Source organism: Carcharodon carcharias, chromosome 8 (genome assembly GCF_017639515.1).
Source record: "Carcharodon carcharias isolate sCarCar2 chromosome 8, sCarCar2.pri, whole genome shotgun sequence".
NCBI classification, from domain to species: Eukaryota; Metazoa; Chordata; class Chondrichthyes; order Lamniformes; family Lamnidae; genus Carcharodon; species Carcharodon carcharias.
The window spans coordinates 79281315-79301167 of NC_054474.1; the positions used below are offsets into that span (position 1 = coordinate 79281315).

The following is a 19853-nucleotide window of genomic DNA, read 5'->3' on the forward strand; positions in this document are numbered from 1 at the left end:
TCTACATCTGTCCAAGTGACTGTTAATTTTGTCCCAGATTATCATTTACAATAGCTTTTCCGCCTCTAAGATTAAACTGACTGGCCTATAGTTGTTGGATTTATACTTGCAGACTTTTTTAAACAAGTGTGTAATATTTGCAATTCTCCAGTCCTTTTGGCACCAACCTTGTATCAAAGGGGGATTGAAAGATTATGGATAGTACCTCTGCAATTCCCACTCTTACTTCCCTCAGCATCCTCAAATCCAGTCCTGGGAACTAATCAACTTTAAGTACAGCTAGCCTTTCTCTGTAGCTCACTACCTCCTTTTTCACTTACAATGTTGTCAGCATCTTCTTCCTTGCTAAAGAATGATAATCATTTAGCACCTCAGCCATGTCCTCTGCCTCCAGGCGTAGATACCCCTTTTGGTCCCTAATCAGTCCCACTCGTTCTCTTACTACCCTCTAATATTTATATGCTTATATAATTCTTTTGGACTTCCTTTCATCTTAGCTGCCAATCTTCTCATACTCTCTCCTTGCCTCATTTCATTTTTCACAAGCCCTCGTAACTTTCTATTTTCAACCTAGTTCTCATTTGTATTATAAACTGACAACTGTTATACACAGCCTTTTTCTGCTTCATCTTACCCTCTATCTTTTTTATAATCCAGGGAGTTTGGTTTTATTTCCCCTTTTTCCCTTTGTAGGAACCTCCACTTCCTCACCAACTTTCCTTTTCAATTTATTCAGGGCTGATCTGCTCCTGACACACAGAAATTCCCCTCCTCCAATTATGCATTTTTACTCATAATTGCTCTTTATATATTTTGTTTTATCCTTTGTTAGGTGTGGTGCCCAGAACCGGATATAATAATCCGGATATGGTCAAACAAGGGCTTTGTATAGCTGTAGCAAAACTTCCTCTCCTTTATTTTCTTTTCTTTTTTGTCCTACACAGGATGTGGGCTTCGCTGACTGGGTCAGCATATGTTGCCCATCCTTAATTGCCATTGAAGGTGGTGGTGAGCTGCCTTCTTGAACCACTGCAGTCCATGTTGTATAGGTACATCCACAATGCTATTAGGAAGGGAGTTCCAGGATTTTGACCCAGCAACATTGAGGGAAAGGCAATATATTCCCAAGTCAGGATGGTGAGTTACTTGGAGAGGAACTTCCAAGTGGCGGTGTTCCCGTCTGTCTGCTATCCTTGTCCTTCTAGATAGTACAGATCATGGATTTGGAAGGTGCTGTTGACGGACCCTTGGTGAATTCCTGCAGTGCATCTTGTGGATGGTACACACTGCTGCTACTGTGTGTCAGTGGTGGAGGGAGTGAATGTTTGTGGGTGGGAGCCAATCAAGTGGGCTGCTTTGTCCTGTGTGGTGTCAAGCTTCTTGAGTATTGTGGGAGCTGCACTCACCATGCAAGTGAGCAGTATTCCATCATATTCCTGATTTGTGCCTTGTAAATTGTTGTCAGGCTTTGGGGAGTCAGGAGTGAATTATTCATTGCCCTATTCCTAGCCTCTGACCTGCTCTTATAGCCAGAGTATTTATATGGTGAGTGTAGTTCAGTTTCTGGTCAATGGTGACCCCCATTGATGTTGATAGTGGGGGATTCAGTGATGGTAATGCCATTGAACATCAAGGGGCGATGGTTGGGTTCTCTTATTGGAGATGGTCATTGCCTGACACTTGTGTGGCGTGAATGTTACTTGCCACTTGTCAGCCCAAGCCCAGATATTGTCCAAATGCAGCAAGATCTGGAGATGTAGTACTGCACTTAAGAATCAACCTATCATGAGCTCAGGTCAGGAGTGGGGTTTGAAAATGGCAACCACCTGATCCACAAGAGGGATGCCACTGATCCAAGACTAGATATGTAATACAAAAACAGAATTACCAGGAAAAACTCAGCAGGTCTGGCAGCATCGGCGGAGAAGAAAAGAGTTGACGTTTCGAGTCCTCATGACCCTTAGACAGAACTTGAGTTCGAGTCCAAGAAAGAGTTGAAATATAAGCTGGTTTAAGGTGTGTGGGGGGGGGTGGAGAGAGAGAGAGAGAGAAGTGGAGGGGGGGGTGTGGTTGTAGGGACAAACAAGCAGTGATAGAAGCAGATCATCAAAAGATGTCAACAACAATAGAACAAAAGAACACATAGGTGTTAAAGTTGGTGATATTATCTAAACGAATGTGCTAATTAAGAATGGATGGTAGGGCACTCAAGGTATAGCTCTAGTGGGGGTGGGGAGAGCATAAAAGATTTTAAGATATTTAAAAATAATGGAAATAGGTGGGAAAAGAAAAATCTATATAATTTATTGGAAAAAAAAGGAAGGGGGAAACAGAAAGGGGGTGGGGATGGGGGAGGGAGCTCACGACCTAAAGTTGTTGAATTCAATATTCAGTCCGGAAGGCTGTAAAGTGCCTAGTCGGAAGATGAGGTGTTGTTCCTCCAGTTTGCGTTGGGCTTCACTGGAACAATGCAGCAAGCCAAGGACAGACATGTGGGCAAGAGAGCAGGGTGGAGTGTTAAAATGGCAAGTGACAGGGAGGTTTGGGTCATTCTTGCAGACAGACCGCAGGTGTTCTGCAAAGCGGTCACCCAGTTTATGTTTGGTCTCTCCAATGTAGAGGAGACAACATTGGGAGCAACGAATGCAGTAGACTAAGTTGGGGGAAATGCAAGTGAAATACTGCTTCACTTGAAAGGAGTGTTTGGGCCTTTGGACGGTGAGGAGAGAGGAAGTGAAGGGGCAGGTGTTGCATCTTTTGCGTGGACATTGGGTGGTGCCATAGGAGGGGGTTGAGGAGTAGGGGGTGATGGAGGAGTGGACCAGGGTGTCCCGGAGGGAGCGATCCCTATGGAATGCCGATAGGGTGGGTGAAGGGAAGATGTGTTTGGTGGTGGCATCATGCTGGAGTTGGCGGAAATGGCGGAGGATGATCCTTTGAATGCAGAAGCTGGTGGGGTGATAAGTGAGGACAAGGGGGACCCTATCATGTTTCTGGGAAGGAGGATAAGGCGTGAGGGCGGATGCGCGGGAGATGGACCGGACACGGTTGAGGGCCCTGTCAACGACCGTGGGTGGAAAACCTCGGTTAAGGAAGAAGGAGGACATGTCAGAAGAACTGTTTTTGAAGGTGGCATCATCGGAACAGATGCGACGGAGCCGAAGGAACTGAGAGAATGGGATGGAGTCCTTACAGGAAGCGGGGTTTGAGGAGCTGTAGTCGAGGTAGCTGTGGGAGTCGGTGGGTTTGTAATGGATATTGGTGGACAGTCTATCACCAGAGATTGAGACAGAGAGATCAAGGAAGGGAAGGGAAGTGTCAGAGATGGACCACATGAAAATGATGGAGGGGTGGAGATTGGAAGCAAAATTAATAAATTTTTCCAAGTCCCGATGAGAGCATGAAGCGGCACCGAAGTAACCATCGATGTATTGGAGAAAGAGTTGTGGAAGGGGGCTGGAGTAGGACTGGAACAAGGAATGTTCCACATACCCCATAAAGAGACAGGCATAGCTGGGGCCCATGCAGGTACCCATAGCCACACCTTTTATTTGGAGGAAGTGAGAGGAGTTGATGGAGAAATTGTTCAGCATGAGAACAAGTTCAGACAGACGGAGGAGAGTAGTGGTGGATGGGGATTGTTCGGGCCTCTGTTCGAGGAAGAAGCTAAGGGCCCTCAGACCATCCTGGTGGGGGATGGAGGTGTAGAGGGATTGGACATCCATGGTGAAGAGGAAGCGGTTGGGGCCAGGGAACTGGAAATTGTTGATGTGACGTAAGGTGTCAGAGGAATCACGGATGTAGGTGGGAGGGGACTGGACAAGGGGAGAGAGAAGGGAGTCAAGATAACGAGAAATGAGTTCTGTGGGCAGGATCAAGCTGAGACGATCGGTCTACCGGGGCAGTTCTGTTTGTGGATTTGGGTAGGAGATAGAAGCGGGCCGTCTGAGGTTGGGCGACTATCAGGTTGGAAGCTGTGGGAGGAAGATCCCCAGGGGAGATGAGGTCAGTGACAGTCCTGGAAAGAATGGCTTGATGTTCAGTGGTGGGGTCATGGTCCAGGGAGAGGTAGGAGGAAGTGTCTGCGAGTTGACGCTCAGCCTCCGCGAGGTAGAGGTCAGTGCGCCAGACAACAACAGCACCACCCTTGTCAGCGGGTTTGATGACAATGTCAGGGTTGGACCTGAGAGAATGGAGTGCAGTAAGTTCAGAGAGAGACAGGTTAGAATGGGTGAGAGGAGCAGAGAAATTGAGACGACTAATGTCGCGCCGACAGTTCTCAATGAAAAGATCAAGAGAAGGTAAGAATCCAGAGGGAGGGGTCCAGGTGGAGGGAGAATATTGGAGATGGGTAAAAGGATCCGTTGAACTGGGAGAGAACTCCTGCCCAAAGAAGTGAGCCCGGAGACGAAGACGGCGGAAGAAGAGTTCAGCATCGTGCCGAGCCCGAAATTCATTGAGGTGAGGGCGTAAGGGTATGAAACTAAGTCCTTTGCTGAGCACTGAACATTCAGCATCGGAGAGGGGAAGGTCAGGGGGTATAGTGAATACATGGCTGGGGTTGGGATTGGAAGATGGGGTGGGGACGGAGGGACGGGCAGGGGTGGAGGGTCCTAGATGGGTGTTGGTGTCGATGAGTTGTTGGAGCTTGCGTTCCTTAGCACTTGAGAGAAAGAGAAAAAGTTTCTTGTTGAGGCATCGGATGAGCCAAAGAATAAAATGAAACTGGGGGCACGCGCAGCTTTGAAAAAGGGTACGGCGGTGCTGCTGGAGGGAGAGGTCCAGTGTGTTCATATGGCGACGCATGGCACTGAGTGTGGATTTCAGAATGTGACGGGAACAGCAGTCCGAGAAACGTTTTATGTCCCGGAGATACCTGTAATCCTGGGTGGGTTCGAAACATGAGGGGTGGAATTTCAGTTGAAATCCACGTGGGGTAAGTCGGAGACAGAGACAGTGACTGAGAAAGGAGATATGGCTGTGAAAGCGGGTTTTAGTAAACACCTTGTCAAACACCAGGAGGGAAATGGAAAGCAATGAAGGTGAGCAAGGCAAAAGAGAGGAAAGGAAATCTTGTCGCAGAAAAGAACAGAACTTCTTCAAGGAGGTAGGCATTTCTTGAAGAGCAGTGGCAGTCAATTAAACACAGAGATAAAAACAAAAAAACTGCGGATGCTGGAAATCCAAAACAAAAACAGAATTGCCTGGAAAAACTCAGCAGGTCTGGCAGCATCGGCAGAGAAGAAAAGAGTTGACGTTTCGAGTCCTCATGACCCTTAGACAGAACTTGAGTCCGAGTCCAAGAAAGAGTTGAAATATAAGCTGGTTTAAGGTGTGTGTGTGTGTGTGTGTGTGTGTGTGTGTGTGGGGGGGGGGGGGGGGGGGGGGGGGTGGAGAGAGAGAGAGAGAGAGAGAGAGAAGTGGAGGGGGGGGTGTGGTTGTAGGGACAAACAAGCAGTGATAGAAGCAGATCATCAAAAGATGTCAACAACAATAGAACAAAAGAACACATAGGTGTTAAAGTTGGTGATATTATCTAAACGAATGTGCTAATTAAGAATGGATGGTAGGGCACTCAAGGTATAGCTCTAGTGGGGGTGGGGAGAGCATAAAATATGTAATACTTGTTTGTTAACGGGAAATTTATGTTCATCTAAGAATAAACAACTCTTCTTTGATCCAATGTCAATTTTATGTTTATCTGTTTATGTGAAACACCTTGGGTAGTTTTCAGGTTAAAGATACTATTAAAAATACAAATTCTTGTTTTCTAAATTAGCAAACTCAGTGGTTGTACACCAGATTTTATATTCCCTTGCAACTGGTGCAAACTACGCGTGTATGTCAGGAGACTAAGACTGTACACTTGCATTCAGTAATTTTCCATCCAATGATTTTTTTTTAAATTTACATTTAAATCTTTGAAGGTTAGTTCATAAATACAGGAACTAACTGTTGATGGAGTGAATGTTGCAAAAGGGGCTGTGGATAGGTTGTTTAATCTGATGGGCTGATAAATAATGGGAGTTGGAGGCTGCTTTTTAGGAAGAGAGCCAATTTTATTCTCATGAAACCCCTCTTTCACAATGCTGTTGGACATTGTTCCACTTAACACTACAAGGCTCCAGTTATTTAATGCTCTAAAAATTTCTCCTCAGTCCTATTTCCCAAATCATAGTAGTTGGTATTCTCCCTCATTGCAGAAGTGAACCAATACTACCAGATCCTGAGAAGTCCTACACCTGTCTTAGTGTTCTGAGAACTCTAGCACCCCTTTCAGTACCCTTAGTACTGATAAAAGGTGAATTCCCATCCCACTATATTCCCATTTTCCAGTGCTCCGAGACACATCCCCAACACTGGTGAATCAGTATCTTCAGTAAAATAAATTGTCATAACAACTTTGTGCAATACCATGACAGACCTTTGTACTACTTCATAATATTGAAGGTACCAATTTCTAAAGCTATCAAACTTCTATACTGTCTTACTATTGGGGAAAAAAATCACGTATTCTATTTTTATGTGCTGCCATCATGTTTTTAGATGTTCCATTTTTGTGTTCTGCTCTTTTCTGTTACATCATGCTTGCATCACAATACTTAGTTCACATCATATTATACTGCATCAATTTCTAACAGCTGGAATTTTCAGATTCAGTATTGAGATGGAGGTGGAAGATAAGAATCAAGCCAACCCCCTACCGCAGGGATCTCTGAAGACTCACAAGGAGTCGGCAGGGTGTAAACCTGAGGCGAGTGCTAGCAGCAGCTCATTCTCTCCCCAAAGTGAGGAGAGCCTGATCCGAGCCCTGGTTGATTTAGTGACCACAGCAGCAAAAACAGCTCAAAAGGCAAGAGAGAGCGAGAAAAAAGCACAGCTTGCTTTTAAATATTCTGAAGAGGTGCTTTCTTATGCGAGCGATGTGACCGATAATGCTGAGCAGACACTCTTAACAGCCAAAACTCTGTCAGAGAGACTGGTCAAGCACACTTCCTATCTGGACTACCAACAAGTTTTCCGTTCTGTCTCAGACCTTTCCACAGATTATGCAACATTTGCACAACTTCTGCAACTATCAAATGCTGGCGACGAATTAGGGAACTCGCGTTTATTAAAAAAGGGCAAAACATCCAGATATGGGAGAAGTGAGTCAAAGAGGGAGCGACTGTGCTTCCTCTGCCACTCATTATCTCGCCGTGAAACTGACAGTTTCTCTCAAAAACGTTCCCAAAACATATCTCAACTGGGAGACAATTATGAGGGTATGATTGAAGCAGACGATGAAAATACAGATGAGGACGATTTAGGATTTGGTAAAGATGTTCACCGTAAACCCCAAACCACCATTTGTGCTGGGATAAACAGTTCCCATCACAAACAGGTGGAGGCTGTCCGGAAAGAGGAACACATGGGTGGGGCTTTTGTGATCAGCAGACGCAGATCTCCCCGGAGATCGCCCTCTGGTGGCCTCGATGGACTTGTATCACCACTCCTTACTGAAGATGAACTAACAACATTAAAGCCATTGAGTCGTTCACCCTCCCGCCAAGGATCAACAAAAGTCGTTTACAAGATGATTCACCGAGACAAATCACAGGAGAATTCAGATAGCGATATTGAACATTTAGATGAACCAGCTCATGTTTCCTGCACAGAAAATAAAGGTTTCGATACCTAAAATTCTTCGTAGCAAAAGCCTGATAAGTATACCTGTGAAAATGACATCTAAATTTGTGAAAATCACATTTTTGTACAGAGTTCAGTTTTGCTGAAGGAACGCTCTTTACTGAAATTTTGCTCCTACTTTGCTATCAGTGTTATCCAATACATTAACCACTAGTCACATATGGCTAATTGGAAATCCAAATGTGACTAACTCCATTTTTGGTTAGTAAAAAATGAATACAGTGACGTTTGATCTCGACTCATTTGTTGATAAAATAGCAAGACATTTTTATTTATAGTTTTGAGCGCGTCCTTTGGTGCAACTCGTGTGAGTCAACATTTTTTGCAATCACTGAGATTGAAGTACGGAACTGATGGAACAAAAACTTAGAAGTGGCATTGTGTCTAATAAATTTGTCAGAATTCCAAAGGTTGGTGAGGCTGAATAAGTTTTGCACTGAATGATAGTGACTACTTAACAAATATTACCAAGTACATTTACATACAAGGCATTTCTGGTCAAATTTTTCATGTGCCTAAAACAACGAAGCTGCAGCTAGTCAGCAATTTCTATGGGACAAGTGTGATATAAAAATTATGGTGTAAATACAAACAGCAGAGCTACATGTATAAGCAATGCAGACACCAGGAGTGAGTGAACAGAATCTGCTGCAAATGACATCTGATTTATGCACCTACTCTCTACAGCGAGTAAATAGTAATTGCATTTTATTTTCACCTCAGCTTCCCCAATTGTATTATGCTATTGGAAAACCTTTACATTTTAAATGAACTTTACATTATAATTTTTTTATTGGCTGTAATTGCAGAGAACACATTACATCAGGCTGAAATCAGCAGCATTTTAGATCTTAGCATTGTAAAGTCACATGTAATTTTGCCCTTGTCTCACCCCCTAAGAATGCAAACTGTCCAGCTTTGGTGTGACTGTCATCGCAAACATGAACTCAATATGTTCAGAAGATAGACACTTGTGTGGGCTACATTTTTAGTTCAGTCAAAAATCCACCTGGCCACTTTTGCACATTTTAATAGAGTGGGTAGTGTGCTATCAATTATGAAAGACATCACAGCTGTGCCCAATCTAATCCTTTAAGGACTAATACTAAAAATGTGCAATTAAGTGTACACCAAACAGACACAGAAACTGTGCCTAATTTATCACTATCATAGCCCTGGTTCAGACTAGCTACCTGAACAGAGATCTTGCTGTTTTAAAATTAAAGATGAACAAAGTATGCATTTTAATCACAACAATGAATGAGATTTTCACATCACATCTTATCTCAACAGGAATCACTTAGAAGTTGGCAATACAAACGGTTCCAAATAACAGCAGTCATTTTTAAGCACACCAGTGTTGACTTTCCCATCATTCTGATTAGATTGAATTATGCCAAGATTCATTACAAGTGACATGAAAAATTAAATCTAAAATTAGGTCTGCAGCAAACAAAAAAAAATACCATTTATAAAGTGCAGTAAAGCATTCTAAAGCACTTAACCAGAGGATTATGAGTAAAAACATTTTTGACAAGAAGCCACAGAAGAAAGCTGGAAAGGTGACCAAAAGCTTGATCATAGAGAGGTTTTAAGGAGCATCTTTAGAGGGGAGAAGGGTTTTCAGGGGGCTTCCTAGAGGAAAGAAAGGTAGCGAGGCAGAGAGATTTAGGGCAGATTCCAGAGCTTAGGGCCTAGGCAGCGAAGACATAGCTGCTAATGGTGGAGCGATTAAAATCGGGGATATGCATATCTATCACAAATTTTAGTTTAAGCCTCTGATGACTTATACATTATAGAAGCTATTCAATTTAAATTCTTAATTGTCAAACAATTCAACACCACCCCAGAATACAAAATTATGGCAGACTGTAATTAAGACCAGAACCTGGGATTGGGTGGATTTAAGGTACATGGTTCATTCAAATGCTATGTCATTGTAGCACAATATTGGCATTTACAATCTGTTGATTGCTTTCAGAAACTATTAGGCAATTTGCTTTCCTACAGAAAAGAGAAATGGAAAGGAATGCCACCTTAAGCTGTACTTGCTACTTTACACACTTGAAAAAGGAATTTCTCATGTAAAATTCCATAGTATAGAAATTACACTAGTGAATTCACTTCTAACGTGGAATCAACTAGAACTGTTGCTGTAGTTTTCTCCCAAATTATTTTTGCTAAAGAAATTTGAAAGGTATAATTCACATTTCTACATGAAAGTAAGAATTGAAAAAAATGAGGGTTCGGTAAAAAGTAAGCCAGGTTGCAATTTGTTTTTGAATCTTTATTTAAAGTAGCAAAGTTGAAGCATTCAATTACTCCTGCATTTTTTCAACGGATTCTTCCTTATATTTGCCCTTATCTTTGCCAACTTGGCGAGATTTGGCCTTCCGTTCCAGAATCTTCTTGCGATCCTTGTCCAGCTTTAACCTAGTAATCACCACCTGCCAAGAAATAAATTTATTGCTGTTAATTCTTTGTATGGACAATAGTGGCACACAGATCAAATCACATACCAGCATACACATAAAAACAGAAAGTACAGCCAGCTGTAAAGAAGAAATGCCCTGCTATATTTCAGCTGTGCACTCCTTTCATCATGCCTGAAATGTCACAATCCAGCTTTTCTCTAAAGGAACCGAACAATCACTTCAGTCATGACAATAACACTACTGAGCCCCAGAAATGATATCAACCGGGGAAAAATAACCTCAATGTAAATACGATGGGTTGTTTAAGTGCCATGACTTGGGAGTAAACACAGCAGCCACTTCACAAGCGGTTAAGTCTTTTCAAAGTGGCTGAATGAGGGATGTTGGCCAATACACCAAGAAAAACACACGTTTACAGAACAGGAGACTATTCTTCTCATGCCACTTATCAGCTTTGCTAAAAAACGTGCAAATCAAATTCCTTCTCTTTCCTGTAGGCCTGTGCTGCTCTATTTTTTCTTGCAAGATGCAATTCTCTTAACCACTACTTCTGGCAAAGCATAACATGTCCAAACAAGGCAACAAAATATCTAACCAGTCCTTTTACTTGATGGTGTCTTCACTGACTCATGACAAAGAAATAGCAATTCCCTATATCAAAACATTGCAAAAATAAAAAAGAAACCTTTGCACTAAATTTCCTTTTAGCTTTCTCTGTTATAATACAAAAAAGGCCACGTACTGCAAGTATCTCCTGATCATGCCTGGTTATCATCCTGGGACAGGGTCGGGGGTTCTAACATAATTTATAGTATGGCACGCCTAAAACTGCATGGTATTCTATTATATAATTTATTTTGTATGCTCTTGTACTTGCATGCTTCTCATAGAATCCAAAATGGTGTGGACCTTATAACTGACCATTCTGGCTTTTGGGACAACAAGCTCATACAATTAGACAATTATGCATTTATACCTCCAGGTCTCCAGACACATTTACTTCATTCCTATATCAATGCAACTGTCACTTTCTTAAAATACTTGCTATTAACAAAGCCTTGTCATTTGTTTTGATTATATTGTTATTATTTCTAAAGGCTTGTTGATTTGTCTATCCTCGTCCAATTCATTCTCTTGTCTCAATGATTATGGGAAAAGCAGCGTAGAAATTTTATAGTATGAAGTTGAACAAGAATGTAGAGTGGGGGTCAAAGGAAAGGGAAGACCAACCCTCAACTGGGTCTCAAGTTTTATCCCTGTTCCACGCCTTGACACTGAAATTGGGTGGAGCAAGAGAGACAAAAACCAAAAAGGTCCCATGCTCCTGACTACAATCTAGCACCAATGCTGGAAAATCTGGTTCAGATATTTTGAAAATCCAATCCTAAACTTATAGGAAGGTTGCTGACACCCACAGAAAAGTATCAACATTTAAGAAATTAGGCAGGTCCTATTGGAAAGGAAAGCAATTTAAAAGCTACCTGGAATCTCCCACTGGAGTTGGAGGAACATAAACTGAGGTAAAACATGCATCAACATAGATGTCAAACAGATCTGACACATATACAAGCGCTAATGTATATCAAGAATTGACGAGTTCAAAAAGGCAACTCTATGCAATTGAAACTCTGATTCAGTGCACAGCTCAAATCTAGCCAATTTCAGAAACCAGTAGACTAGCTTTGATCCCAGATTTGACAGCAAACTATTTATTGACACCAATGATGAAACAACATTATTGGCCTATATGGTTATCCAGCCCTCTGCATACAACAGTAAAAATCATTGGGACAATGATTTCAATTTAAAAGAGATCACCGCAAAAAAAAAATATCCATTTCCTTTTAGGTTGTACCTTGTAATCACCAGTCATTTTAACCACCCCCCTCCTTATACCATCTGTTTCAGTCAGAAGTTAGAAATGTCAATTAAGGAGACAATGCAAATCCTTGTACACATTGTTTATAAGCAGTCATATGTACTTTTTATTCATTCATAGGATGGGGGAGTGACTGGCAAGATCAGCATTTGTTGCCCATATCCAATTGTGCTGAAACAGTGGTGGTGAGCCAATTCTTAAACTATTGCAGAACACCCAAAGTGCTGTTATATAGGGAGTTTCAAGAATTTTGACCAAGCAACACTTGAATCAAGTTTCAATCTGTACCGAAACAAAATACATCCTATGTCATTGAGAAAGATAAACTTTCACAAAAACTGTTCCAAAGAAGAGTTATATTAGACTCGAAACTTGCTGAGTTTTCCCAGCACTTTTTTAAAAATTCCAGATCTCCAACATCCGTAGTATTTTGCTTTTATAAACTTTCCTTCCTCTTCCTTCTCGACCTGCCAGCAGCCCTTCACACAGGCGACCACACCATCTTCCACTGACACCTTTCCTTGTCATCCAGCTGGTAGGACTGAGCTCACCAGGTTTCATTCTTATCTATCTAATCAGAGCCAGAGAAGCACTTTAATGGCTTCTCTTCCTGCTCCTGCATCGTTCCCCCTGGTGTCCCCCAAGGACCTCTCCTTGGTCTCCTGCCATTTGTCATCTACATACTGCCCCTTGGTGACATCGTCAGAAAGAACACTGTTAGTTTTCACACGTACACTGATGACACTCAGCTCTAACTCAACACCACCTCTTGATTCCTCCATGGTTGCCAAGTTATCAGACTGCAATCTTACAACCAGTATTAGGTGAACAGAGATTTCCTCCATTTAAATGTTGGGGAAGACTGAAGCTTTGTTTTAGGTCCCCGCTCCAAACTCTGTTCCCTAGCTACCAACTCTATCCCTTTCCTTGACAACAGTTTGAGATTAAGCCAGACACCTTGGTGTCACATTTGATCCCGAGATGAGCTTCAGAATTCATATTCATGCCATCATGCAGACTACCTACTCCCACCTCCATAACATCGCCAAACCTCACTCCGATCTCTCTGCTGAAATCCTTATTCAGGCCTTCGTTACCTTTAGACTCAACTATTCCAACACACTCTTGACTGGTCTCCTACATTCTACTCTCTAGTAAATGTGAGGTCATCCAAAACTCCGGGGCCCATATAACTTGCATAAAGTCCCATTCCTCAGTCCCCTGTCCTTGCTTACCTATACCGGCTGCCGATCAAGCAAGACCTTGATTTTAAAAATGTCATCCGTGTTTTCAAATTCATTCATGGCCTCATCACTCCCTAACTTTGTAAACTTCCAGCTGCACAACCTTCTGAGATATCTGCTCTCCTCTAATGCTGCCCTCTTGTGCACTCCCAATTTTAATTTCTCCACTATTGATGACCTTGCTTCTGTTCCCCTCCAAGCCACACACCATCCTGACCTGGAACTATATTGCTACTCTTCAGTGTTGCTAGGTCAAAATCCTGGAACTCCTTTCCTAACAGCCCTTGTGGGTGTACCTACACCACATGGGTTGCACTGGTTCAAGGTGCTCACCACTACCTTCTCAAGGGAAATTTGGGATGGGCAATAAATGCTGGCCTAGCCAGTGAGACCCACAGCCTATTAAAAATGTTGCCTAGACCCCAAACTCCAGAATACCCTCTAAACCTCTCTGCCTTGCTTTCCTCCTTTAAGGCACTCCTTAAAACCTACCTTTTTGACCAAGCTTTTGGTGATTCGACCTAATATCTCCTCCTTAGGTGGCCTGGGGCCATGCTGTTTTGTAAGCTCCTGTAAAGTGTCTTGGGACGTTTAATTAAGTTGAAGGCTCTATATAGGCATAAATTGTTGTAGCATTGAAAGGTTTCCAAGTCAGGATGGGTGCGACTTGGAGAGGAACTTGCAGGTGGTGGATTTCCATATGTCTACTGCCCTTGTCCTTCTAGTTGGTAGAGGTCCCAAGCTCGGGAGGTGCTATGGACAAAGTCTTGGTGAATTGTTGCAGTGCATCCCATAGATGGTACACATTGCAGTTACAATGCGCTGGTGGTGGAAAACACAAACGTTTAAGGTATAAGATGGAGTGCCACTGAAGAGGGCAGCTTTGCCTGGATGCCATTGGGTTTGAGTGTGTTGCTGGAGCTGCACTTATCTAGGTAAGTGAAAAGTATTCCATCATACTTCTTAGTTGCACCTAGTAGGTGCTGAAAAGACTTTAGGGAATCAGGATGTCATTCACTGCAGAAGAGACAGCTCTGGGCTGCTCTTGAAGCTGCAGTATTTATGTGGCTGGTCCTGTTTAAGTGCCTGATTAAGGTAACCCCTAGGATGTTGATGGCTGGTGATTCAGCAAAAGACAAGTGATGTCAAGGGAACATGCTTAGACACTCTCTTGTTGGAAATGGGCACCAATCAGAATGCAAGTGTTACATTCCACTTCTCAGCCTAAGCCTGAATATTGTCCAGGTCTTGCCCCACACGCACATGGACTGCACCTTTATTTGAACGGTTGTGAAAGAAATGTATGATGCGCAATCATCGCCAAACAACCCCACTTCTGATGGAGGGAAGGCCATTGCAGGGCTGTAATGAGGAATGGAGCTGAGTGGTCCTGGCAGAACCCAAACTGAGTACATTAAGTCTCCAGATCTTTAGACTGGGCCTGTAAATGACTAATTCCATAATGTAACTACTATAGTACTTGAGTACGGAACCGATGTGTTTCCATTCGTGGTAGAAAGCTATTTGACCACAGGAAGAAGGAATGGCCGTCAAGTCCAATTGTATGAGCCTGTGCTATGTTTCTTTAAATTTCAACAGTGGCAATTCTGTCCTCACCTCTGCTCCTAGCCTACAACTCATGATAGCTGTTGAACAGTAACCAAGTTTTGGAAACTTACCCCTCTCTAAATCAGGAGCGTGGAGATCACACAAATGAAGAACTAAACATAACATTCTGCTCATTCATTAACTGGAGAAACTTGCAGAGTTATTAAGGAAAGTACTAGCTATGCCTGTAGCAAAATGCCACATCTGGTTACTTTCAATTTCCAGAAGTCTCTTGCTTAGCTCTGGGATGTCATCACCATAAGCATGCTGGTCAGCAATCAAGAGTGGGTCATGTTTAAATTATTAGTTTTGACAAGGTACTGCACTAACCAGATCCTAAAAGATGGAATAGGGGTTTTCTTTAGATCATTGATGAGAGCTGAGACCTGTTGCTTGCAATTCCTACATAATGTGGGAATCTCAGGACACTTCATGTTTCTTGGGAACCACATGTGAATGATGTGTCTTCAGCTGCTTGAACTCAGGGTCTCGGCGCTTGAGGGGCAGCCGTAGTTACTGAGAAGCATGAGATAGGCTAAGAGATTCCTAGATCTACACCGAAATGAGACCTTTTGGAAGAAGGGATAGGGAGAGGCAATGTACACTTAATAATAGTTCTAAAAAGGGTGCAGGGCCAAATGGGGCCTGCAGGTTCACGTGCATCGATCTTTAAAGGTGGCTCAACATATCAAGAGAATAGCTAACTAAGCATATGGGATCTTGAGCTTCAGAAATAGGTAATAAATAGAAAACCAGGGGAGTTATGGTTAACCTTTACAAAGCTCTGGTTAGGCCAAAATTAGGGTACTGTGTCCTGTTCTGGTCACCACACTTTAGGAGGGATGTGAAGGTCCTTGAGAGGGTGCAGAAGAGATTTACCAAAATGGTTCCAAGGGTGAGGAGCCAGGGTTGTTCTCCTTGGAACAAAAGGAAGTTGAGGGGAAATATGATATAGATGTACAACATAGCGACAGCTTCAGAAAAGGTAGGAAAAGAAAAGCTCTTCCCACTAGCTGATGGTTCTAGGGTACACGGAATTAAGGTTTTGAACAAGATATGCAAGGGGGCATATGAGGAGGAACTTTTTTGTGCAGCAACTGATAATGACATGAAACGTGCTGCCTATGTGGGTGGTAGGAGCAAAGATAAACAAAAGGAAATTAGCTAGACACATGAGCAAAATAACAGGGTTACGGGGATAGAGCAGGCTGACTGTATTGCTCTACAGAGAGCCAGCATGGACTCGATGAGCTGAATGGTCTCCTCTGTGCTATAATGACTTGGTGTTTATCTATGCCTCGGAAATCTTAACCCATGACGAAAGGCAAATATACACCACATAATCTTTGTTATGAGATTACAAAGTAACGTCCGGGTGGCTATTTCGGTAGCTTAAACAATAATGGCTCCAAACTGAGTACTGTTCAAAAGCTGCAAATGTTGATTTCCACAGAATAGGTATTAAATGCCTGATCCAGGCAGAATTTGCTCAAAACAAAGTTCATCCAAACCCTGTGTAAACAATAGATCTAACCTCAAATCACCCATTGGTTTAACAAAACTTCAAACTGCAGCCTTGGTTCAATGTCTCATCCTCAAGCTGGCACCCTGACCGTGCAGCACTCCCTCAGTACTGTATCAAAGGGTCAGCCTAGATTACATGTTCAAATATAGATATATTGCTGAAATGACTTGGTGTACAGATCAAAATTTCTCTTTGAAAACTATTAACATAAAACGTTGGTTATGCAGCAGGAAGTCTGCTTAATTACTCTACTTCCCACATCATTACACCAAAACAACCAGGTTTACTTGCTGACAATCAGCCAAAACCCCAGATTTCATAGCAGTTCTTACCTTGCTGGGGTGAATGCCAACATGAACTGTAGTACCATTGGCTTTTTCACGCTGGACTCGCTCAATATAGATTACATACTTTTTTCTGTATACTTGGACAACTTTACCGATCTGCTGACCCTTGTAATGCCCTCTGACGACCTGTACATAAGATATCAAATGTAGAACATTTGTTTAATATTAATACATACAGTCAAAATGTGCCATTTGCTAGTTCACTGGTATTTGGATGCAGGCTGCTGAAGCCCTGTGCTCATGTTTTAGCAATTTAGGTTGAACACTATTCTTTCTCAAGATCTTGATGTATTGGGATCCAGCAGCACAATTCACAAACACTACCCATAAGACAGTATCATCGAAACACTTGTGCCTTTAGTTCACCATGTGTTAACATTGTTTTATTTCTTTAAGGTAAACAATTATTCATGATGACTTAGGAAGTACCAGAAGCACAGCATTCTTAATAATTCTTAAAATTGATAACTAATATGCAAACTGTATTTTCTAATTACACACACTTTTTATATATGCATAGTTATTGGAGAAAAACACTCACAAAACACTTCATAGAGGCAGACAAAAAAATGGCTTTCTGAATAAAGGATGTTAGGAGGTATGACTAATAGCTTGGTCAAAGAGTTAAGTTTTAAAAGGTCAAAAGACAGAGATGTAGAGGAGTTTAGGGATACATTTTTGGCCTACAGTGAAACACAGGGAGTGGGAAATGCAGAACAGGAGCACAGAGATCTCAGAGGGTTGCAAGATGTTACAGGATGGACAAAGCCACAAAGGTAGTTAAATATGAGAATTTTAATTTGAGGCACTGTGGCAGAACTCTGGGAGACAATGTAGATAAGGAAACACAGGGGTAACGGATGAAGAAAAGATTATGCTCAGAACAGCAGTAGTTTATTTTTGCAGGAAATGTCAATCAGCCATCTCACCCACCAAACATTATTAGACTCCTGAAGTTAAACGGAGGTGGACAGTCAAAGGCTCAAAGCCAGCAATGGAACAAACTCCACAAGAAAAAGTCAGACAGAAATAGGACAGAAAATTACCATTGATTGGACAAGTGAATGTTGACTGGGCATCCTGACATTCCAAGCACTAGACTGCATGAGTGTGACAAACAGACACAGGTCTGACAAACATAAATATTGCCATGGAAGCAGTACAACCAGCAATCTGCTGAACTTCTGAGGAAGTCACACAATCAATCAGCCATACAGCACATGACAATAACAGCACAGAAGGTCAATGTTTATTTTGCTGTAGCAATTATAACTATCACCAATACAAAAGGACACTAAAGCCCAACCATAGCACTCCAATACCATTGTGTTGAAACAAAAATTTGCAAATGCTGGAAGTCTGAAACGGAAATCAATTCAGAACTATATGCTTCATCCTTTCTTTCATAAAAAGTGGTATAGCGGTAATTACTGTCTGTCAGCATCAGTTCCACTGAGGAGCGTACTTAAAGGCAAAACCTGTCTTTTCACTTTCAGATGCCCATTCATTTGCTGTATTTCTAACATTGTCTGGTATTACCGTTGACAGCATTTTCTAACAGATCAGAAGTTATGGCATAACCATGACTGAAGCTGAGTGTTAAAGCAGAAAATGTTACAAACTAGTAGCAGTCAATCCCTGAGGCAGAAAGGCAGGGCAACAATGCTAATGGAGCCTTAGGTTCATATCCAACATTCACAACTTTTCTTTTCATCTTTCATGCAATAAAATGCAGGGTTTAATTCACTTACCTGAACCTCATCATCCTTGCGTATGGGCATTGAGCGAACATTGTATTTCTGCCTCAGCTCCTTGGAGAGTGGAGAGGACATAATTTTCCTGCGGATGTGAGATGGAGCATTGAAGTGCCTCTTGCGGTTCTTCCTCCGGGAAGATGTTACAAAGGGATTGAACTTCATACTGGCTATATATATATATATAGAAGACAAAAGTTAAAGCAGCTGCTGGCTGTCAAACTGTAAAATGAGAGCTAAATGAGTCAGATCAGACTCAGAGCTCTGAAACATTAAGTAAGGTGAATTCAGAACAATTAGGAGCTCTGTAATACATGGGACAGTAAAGTGAATTGTGACCCAATCAGAAATTCTGTAACTCTGGGTCACAATCCACCTTACTGTTCCCAATTTACAGAGCTCCTGGTTTGGGGATAATAAGGTGCATTGTGACCCATCAAAAGAGCTCTAACACTGGGGGCAGTAAGGTGAATTGTGACCTAATCAGAAGCTCTCAAACACTGGGTCACAATTACCTTACTGCCCCCAATCAGAAGCTCTCTAACATTGGGGACAGAGAATCTCGAGCCTGCCTTTCTCGCCCGCTCTATAGGCCCAACCGGCTCCTACGTTTTACACCGATCTAAGTCCCCTCCCATTCCGTATCTTAAAAATATTGCCCTATAAGACTAACAAACCGTTGTCCGATTCAGTAACTTGGATCGCTTTGGCACGATTAGGTTGGGAAATGCTCGGATGTTAACGGATATCACTAGCACAATCCTTACCCTCCTGTTCCAGCTCCTATGGCCGCCGGTGAAAAGAGAACGCACGCATGCGTGATGCCTCATTAGTCAGTTCTCAAATCGCGCGAGATTTCAGCAAGGCGTGACCTCCAGGTGGTTCTTAAAGGGATAGTTTCCTCAGGTGGCCTGTGAGTAACACAATGGGAGCACTACAGAGTCTGGACTGTGCACTTGTATTCTAGTCAAATTCTGGGTTTAAGCAAAACGTTTAAATCCAAAATATAGATACCTAAATTGGCACTGTTGCATACGAAAGTTATTAATTGTAGCAGAAGCACTTTGGATTGCGGTCCATCTAACATCGAAGACGAATAAACAGATTGGCTCGAAGAGACGATGTCTCCTGAAAGCAGGGCAGAAGCCAACAGAGATACCAACTACGCAAAGCAGCCAGGCAGAAGGTGCTTTGGACGTGGAAAATCCACCTCAAGGGGAGGACGCAGAGACGGTGCCAGGGAGAGGTCCCAACGAGGCAAGGAAAGTGCGTCACCCAGCCAGCATCCCGAAGTACAGGGATCTGGATGACCAGCGAAATCAGCTGAAGAATTGATGACAGTTACCGGTGATCCTGAAACGAGAGCCCTGGC

General features: G+C 42.5%; 1 protein-coding gene across 1 annotated transcript; it reads right to left on the bottom strand.

Moving 5' to 3' along the window:
- Positions 1-9961: 9961 nt before the first annotated feature.
- On the bottom strand, positions 9962-19323 carry rpl26 (ribosomal protein L26). The gene is made up of 4 exons (XM_041193794.1): positions 19249-19323; positions 18479-18651; positions 16713-16853; positions 9962-10136 (listed from the first exon to the last, which is right to left on the bottom strand). The coding sequence occupies exons 2-4, from the start codon at positions 18644-18646 to the stop codon at positions 10008-10010; spliced, it is 438 nt and encodes a 145-aa protein (XP_041049728.1). The 5' UTR covers positions 18647-18651; positions 19249-19323; the 3' UTR covers positions 9962-10007.
- Between the last annotated feature and the right edge of the window lie 530 nt (positions 19324-19853).